Below are 7894 nucleotides of genomic sequence, written 5' to 3'. Positions count from 1 at the left end.
GGCCCTCCCCCGTTCATGCTTGCTCTCTTTGGTGATAATGCTATAGCACAACAAAAAGGAATACAATAAAACAGATCACTCACTGGTGTCCCAAAAGATCTCCAGGAAAGTTAGAAGGAAATCTGTAAAATTTGTCTTATGTCTCTTCTACCTCCATTTCTTTTTCTTCCATCATTTAGACTCTCCTCTTCCCCATATCAGATGTCCTGATGAAGCCCCACTCGCTAAGCATCCCCTCCCCATAACTGCACTTCACTCACAGATTAATCTTTTCTTTCTGTCCCCAAAACACTGTAATCCCATTGAAAATAAATTTTCAGCAATTAATTTTAGCTTCATGTTAAATGGCTACACACTTGGTTTATGGAACTAAAGTAGATCAATAGACTTAAGCATCTCAACATTTTATTACGTAATTAGAAAGAATCATATACCAACTTAAGGAAAGTCCTAATGGGGTGACCCTTTGAGTATTATGTCCGCTAAACTCTAACTCAAAAAATGGTGTCCAAATGAATATAGAGAACAAACTAATGCTTGCCAAACAGGCTGCAGGTCGGAAGACGGGCAACATGAGGAAGGGAGAGAGGGATAGAAGCTTGCAGTCACGGGAATAAATGCCAAGCATGGGGAATCTGGTCAGTGGGATTGTAATAGGATTGCATGGTGACATACGGGACACTCATGGCAAGTATATAACATACTATAACATATAGACTTGTGGAATCACAGTGTGGTACACTTGAAACTAATGCTACATTGCATATCAACTATACTTCAGTTAAAAAAAAAGAAAAAGAAAGAAATGGATTCCAAATATTTCAGTCATATGGTATGAAGTACTGGAATATTGAACACCTAATAAAAACTGAAAGTAAAGGTGGTAAAACTATGCTGCACAATGATACTGACTCCAATGCAATCAAGAGGTAAAAAGGCAGACATCTCTTAAGCCCATGTTCCTCTTAAGCAAATACATTCAGCCCCCTTTGATTTGAGAATGGGGACAGGGGGAGGATGGAAGCCACTTGTCATCCACCTGCTTTGTATCCATGTTTATACCCTCACTTATAGCTATGTATTCATAGGAATACGCCCCCTCACACACACATCCCACTCAAATGGGCTATCTCCTCTCTGGCATTTCACCCAACACATCCCTTGCTTTTATGCATTCTGTTGCAACTACAGAAAAGTCGTAACCAGTAGATTACCCTCCCTCTCTTTTATTGAAAGCCTGGGGACCCCTACTTCCTAATGTGAAACGCTGTTACTTCCTGCTCGGGGGTATTTTGAAGTAATACATTGTCTAATTTTCAAGCAGGGACCCAAATGAGACAGTGTATTTTTCCTTCACCACTTGTCAAGCATATCCATCCATTTAAGAGTCCAACTCAGTTTGAGGCTGCATATTCTTCAGGTTTTTTAATATTCATCGTATAATTTTAAGAAATATGTTGATTAGCTGACAAGAATCAATGAAGTCACCTGTGGATGTTTAGTGCCTATCATGGCCCTTAGCATCATTCCAGCGGCCCATCAAGGTTGAAAAGGACATATGTACTGTATTGCCCAAAATGTATTTTGGTAAAAATGAATTCCCTCCCTCTTCCTTATGCAATATAATACTTCAGATATATGAGAATGAACATTTTGATGACATGTTTTTGTGTCTAGTTTTATTTTTATAGGGAGTATTGGGTGGTGGCTGCGATCAGAGGTTTCAAACCTATGCTGTCTGACCCTGAATCCAATGGGACCTGGGACAAGAAGCTGAACGTCTGTGGAATATTTTTGCATCTGTTGGAATAACAACAGTATCCATGTTGAGGATCATTGTCAAGGTCTTTTCAACAGGCTATTGTGAACATTTAATAAGGTGATATTTATAAAGTGCTATGGCACATATTAAGCACTTATTAATGTGAAGCATTTTTTCCCAAGATATGACTTAATTCTTCCATGGAAGGAGTCAGAGTGCAGTTTTAGGCTCATTAATACATCTCACTATCTTTTCACAGAGAAGAAAATACTGCCAAACAATCTAATCAGATGTCATTCAACTGAAAGTGGTGCTGCTCCTCAATCCTCAGTCAGCCCTGTGGTCTTTAATCCAGATGCTAGGTCTGGAATATACTGCCCCAGATGGCCCCTTTCTCTTACAATCACACCCATCCCCAGGATATGTGGTATGTCCTGACTGGAATCCCAGGACTGGAAGATTCTCATACCTGGATCTCCATCCCTATCTGTTCTATGTACATTTTGGCTGTCATAGGCAACATCTTCTTGATCTTCCTGATTGTAACTGAGTGCCGTCTCCATGAGGCTATGTATGTCTTCCTTTCCATGCTGGCCTTATCAGATGTCCTGCTCTCCACAACCACAGCCTCCAGGATGCTGGCTTCTTCTGGTTCCATTCCATGGATATATCCTTTGGTAGTTGTGTATCTCACATGTTCTTCATCCATTTCCTCTTTGCGGTAGAATCTGCTATTCTGCTGGCCATGGCCTTTGACTGCTATGTGGCCGTCTGTCACCCACTGAGATATACCACAATCTTAACCTCCTCAGCCACTGGGAAAATTGGCATCACAGCTGTGGTCAGGAGCTTTATCATCTGCTTTCCATTCATCTTCCTGGTACACCGACTTACGTATTGTGGGAGAAACATCATTCCCCATTCCTACTGTGAGCACATGGGCATTGCCAGATTGGCATGTGACAATATCAGTGTCAACATCATTTATGGCCTGACTGTGGTCCTACTGTCTACAGGACTAGACATTGTGTTCATCATTATGTCCTACGCGATGATCCTTTGCACAGTTTTTCAGATATCATCCTTGTCTGCCCGATTCAAGGCCCTCAACAAATGTGGTTCCCACATTTGTGTCATACTTATGTTCTATACCCCAGCATTCTTTTCCTTTTTTGCCCATCGCTTTGGGGATAAAACCGTCTCTCAGCACATCCACATCCTGGTAGCCAACCTCTATGTGGTAGTGCCCCCTATGATAAACCCCATCATTTATGGGGTGAAGACCAAACAGATTCAAGACCGAGTAATTTTGCTTTGCTCCCCCATCAGCACGCATTGTTAAAATGAAGAATAATGCTAAATGCTGGGTATTTCTGAATAACCCCCCCCACTTTTCTCTCTCTCCCTCTGTCTCTCTCTCTCTCCCCCCCTCTCTCAGCTACACACACACACACACACACACACACACACACACACACGCACACACACATACACACACACTGAATGCGCAATGGGAATAAACAGAATCCATGAGTAACTCTCAATAAACGTAGAAGGTTAATAAATGCCAAAGTTTGCAATGTATTTCCATAAAGCACTTAAAATTGTTGAGAAAAATAAATGAATGATATTCTCAATTCTCCTAGATATCCTATTATCTTGCATTTTAACTTATTCTTAAGCATACATAAGATAACACTAAGAAAAACATATTTTAGGGTTAAACCCAGATGGAATTGTCTTGGGTCGATCTGGGAAGCGAAAATAGTGAGTCATTGAGTGTTTGTAGAGACAGTTGAAATTCTGCTGAAATAAAACACTCCCACCACAGTCAGTAAACACTTGGGCCAGGAGCTTGAAGCCACAATAAACAATAAACAATAAACAATAATTATTTCTATCTGTACCTTTTACTGCAATTAAAATGCGAGTTCTAAAATGAGATATTATCTGAATCACTGATATAAAGTCGGCTGTACAGAAGGCACATCGTATAGGTTTATTGAATGAACAGATAATACTGAATGAAAACAAATAATAAGTGAAATCAACCCACCTGAGACCACATAGACCACTTAAAAGTTAGCACTTTGTTCCCTACATAGTGAAGACTTTGGGCCCAAATCATTAATGAAGCATCCTGGTGTCAACAGACTTCACCAAGGGAGGGACTAACAGATGAAAAATACCATACCCAGGTCCAAAATTAAAAGGCAGTGAAAGACTAAATAGGATGTTTACACATAGTTGTATTTAAAGAGGCTCTATTCACACCAAATATTACTTTATAGAAGCTTGTCTCCAGATTGTACCTTAATTTCTTCATTCAAGGTAGTATTTTTACAACCTCTCCTTCAGCAGGCCTTAGCACATGCTCTGAGAATGTGCAATCTGACCTTATATACACTTGAAGATAGACAAACAATGAACTTTCAAGCATTACCTTGAACACGTGCAACCTTTTCCGGGTTAGCCTCTTTTCTTTGTTTTTCTATTATGTATATGTGATGTGTGTTTGTATACACTAGACATATTAATATATGTACAATGTAATATATACATACACATTATAAAAACACACATATATACACATGCATGTTAATGATATATATATATGATATATATATGATATAGGATGTATATATACACATGATGTAATATACATCATATATATATCACATATATAAATCACACACACACATATATATATATATATATATATATATATATGAAACAATCAATGTGGGAAATGAAAGCGTGTTGCCTTGACCCTTGGAATCCTGGATAACTACTTTGGTTTGAAATATATGTTATATTCACTTGAATTTGAGCAAGGAAATCTATTTTAAGAGTTAGAATAAACCCTTTGATATGAGAAAATCCTGGTTTGTCATTCCCACACTAACTGTATAAAATTGTCCTGTTATGTAACTATTGGTTCTTGACCAATAAAATGGAATTATTTTAGTACCTTCTTTACTGGCATGACAATTAAATGAAATATGTCACATGATGTATTTGGAATTTAATAAAAGCAAATTTTATTTTGATGGTGTTGGTAACTTTTATGAACAGAGACATCAAAGAACTGATCTCCCCAAACTCAACATAGCCCTGCTAACAATAATTCATAGAAAAATGGTTGGAATGGGTCATCATCATAGATACGGAAGTCACATAAAATGTTGCTAAAAGTTGCAGCAAATAGGATTCTGGTTCAGAATTAGATTCTCCAAGCATTGAAGGGGAGTCAGAGAGGAAATAGAGTACAGAATGATAACAAAATATTTGATGAAATGAGCGGTGTAAATGAGCCTTCAAGGAGAAAACTTTTTAAGGGGGTGCCTGGGTGGCTCGGGTGGTGAAGCATCTGACTTCGGCTCAGGTCATGATCTCATGGTTTGAGGTTTGAGCCCTGTGTCGGGCTCTGTGCTGACAGCTAGGAGGTTGGAGCCTGCTTCAGATTATGTCTCCCTCTCTCACTGCTCCTCCCCCACTCAGGCTCTCTCTCTTCTCTCTCTCTCTCTCTCTCTCTCTCTCTCTCTCTCTCTCTCTTTCCCTGTCTCTCTCTCTCAAAAATAGATAAACATTAAAAAATAATAAAAACAAGAAGAGTTTTTAAGGCTTGAGTTTTGGCAGTGAGGAACTAAGGAAATACCAATTTCCCACCCAGGATGTATGAAATATGACAGGAATAAACAATGATTGAGTCATCAGCCTCAATTGTAGAGAAGATTTCAGGGTGAGGGCTCAGGGATTGGTAGATGTTGAAGGAGTCAGGAGTACACTGTGTGTGCTGAGCTGCTAGAAGCACAATCACTGAGTCGTTGCCCTGGAAATTTTGAAGGGGATGCTCCGTATCCTACCATCCTACCATCTTCTTGACCACAAAGTCCCCCACTGGGTAACAGTGAGTAAGAAAAACGGTATGCCATGCACGATAGAAACGGAGAGCCCTGGAGGGGCTTAGAGAAAACTGACCTACTCTTCTAGGTACAATTAAAAAGAAGAAGAAGAAGTAGTAGAAGAAAAAGCACTAAGAGATTGTTAAGGTGAGAACCATGTTTCATGAGAGGAAGATGCCGGATCATTTAATATCAGACTCTTAGACCCAGAGAGTCAAAGAATACATTACCTGGGTAGCTGAGCAGTAGCAGATATAGAGATACTATGGAGTCAGAACAAATCTTTCTCCCGATGGTTTCTACTCTGCGCTAAGTGGTCTCAGACATGGTGAAACGCTGTGACATGAAGCATAGGGTATTAGGAAAATGTATCCAAAAGTGGGAAGAGGCTAAAGATACTAGTTTACCATGTCAAAAGTGTTGCAGAATAATATCGTGTTATAATTGGCTTTTAGCTAATATAAGTTAAAGAAGGATAAGAAGTGGGGAAAGAAGAAGACAAATCCTAGCTTTTGTGTCCTAATTCATTTTTCCTTATTTCTGTATTTAATTATTTTCCTAGTCTTTGTAAAGCCAACAGAGTTCCATAAGAACGGCATAGAAATCCATATTTTCTTATCCTGTATTGTGTACTTGAAATTTGTTGAGGGGTAGACCTTGGGTAGTCTCATCACAAAAGAGAAGAAACATAGGAAATTGGTGCAGGTGTGAGGTAATGGATATGTTGGTTGGCTTCGTTTTAGTGAGTGTTTCATAATGTATACATATATCGGGTCATCAGTTACACAATGCGATATAAGCAATTTCTGATTGTCAATTATACTTCAGTAAACTTGGGGCAGGGGTGGGGGAGAAGACATTAGTGCTTATTGTAGCTAGAATGATTAGAGACATGAAATGGAAAACGACATCATTTAAAATGGTAAACAAAAATGTACATGTGTCTGAAATACATATAGGAAATGTTTATTGCATATTATTCATTGTAATGATAATATGACATCCACAATGATCTACAAATTCCCCATAATCCCAAAAAAAGCTAATATATTTTATCGTTTGCATGCTGATATTTTTTTAAATTTTATTATGGCAAAATATCTGTACCATAAAGTTTGTTATAATAATGATTTTTAAGTGTATGATTCAGAGCAATTAATCATATTTGCAATGTTGTGTTACTACTTCAACCAGTTGCAAAAGCTTTCAACACCCAAAACAGAAACCCTATGTCTCTGAGCAATAATTCCCCACTCCCCTGTTAACCTATAACCCACTTTATATTTCTATGAATTTGTTTACTTGTAGAGGTGGAATCATATCATATTTATGCTTTGTGTCTGGCTTATTTCACTGAACATAAGATTTTCAAAGGTCATCCATGTTGTAGCATGTTTTTATCCTTCATTTCTTTATACTGATGCATAATGTTCCCTATATATATATATATATATATATATATATATATATATATATATGTATATGTGTGTGTGTGTGTGTGTGTGTGTGTGTGTGTGTGTGAGTGTGTGTGTATACATCGTTTTTTACATTCATCTATGGATGTGCAGTTTGGCTCCTTCCACCACTTGCCTACTGTAAATAATGTTGCAATGAACATCCATGTACAAGTATGTCTTTGAATACCTGTATTTAATTTGGGCGGTACATACTCAGGAGTGGAATTACTGCATTACATGTAATTCTGTGCCTGAGTTTTTAAGAAACTGCCAAACTGTTTTCCACAGAATGTGCACCAGTTTTTATTTCCACTGGCAATGTATGATGGTTCCGATTTTTCCCTATTTTGTCAAAACTTGTCTTTTAATTTTTTAACTGTGTTTTACATTTACTTATTTATTTTTGAGGGGCAGAAACAGAGCACAAGCCGGGGGGGGGGATGGGGTGGGCAGAGAGAGAAGGAGACACAGAATCCAAAGCAGGTTCCAGACTCCAAGCCAACAGCACAGAGCCTGAACTGGGACTGGAACTCAAAAACCGCGAGATCATAATCTGAGCCGAACTCAGACGCTCAACCAGCCGAGCCACCCATGCACCCCTAGTTTTTAAATTTTTAAAAAAATTATACACATTTTAGTAGATGTGAAGTGGTGTCTTATTGTGGTTTTGAATTTTATTTCATGTGCTATTGGCATTTGCATGTTTTCTTTAGAGGATTCATTATTTAATTCCTTTGCTATTTGTGAATTCGGTTGTTTATCTTTTTGGT

At 38.3% G+C, this 7894-nt stretch overlaps 1 protein-coding gene across 1 annotated transcript; it reads left to right on the top strand.

The window, feature by feature from the left end:
• Positions 1 to 2139: 2139 nt before the first annotated feature.
• On the top strand, positions 2140 to 3143 carry LOC105260966 (olfactory receptor 52Z1-like). Its single transcript, XM_011286655.4, is given in 2 exon segments — positions 2140 to 2404; positions 2407 to 3143. Coding segments are annotated over 2 exon segments (957 nt in total). The 5' UTR covers positions 2140 to 2145; the 3' UTR covers positions 3105 to 3143.
• The last annotated feature ends 4751 nt before the right edge of the window (positions 3144 to 7894 follow it).

This window comes from Felis catus, chromosome D1 (genome assembly GCF_018350175.1).
Source record: "Felis catus isolate Fca126 chromosome D1, F.catus_Fca126_mat1.0, whole genome shotgun sequence".
NCBI classification, from domain to species: Eukaryota; Metazoa; Chordata; class Mammalia; order Carnivora; family Felidae; genus Felis; species Felis catus.
Note: the sequence above shows the minus strand (reverse complement) of the source record. Positions and strands in the feature narration are given on the sequence as shown.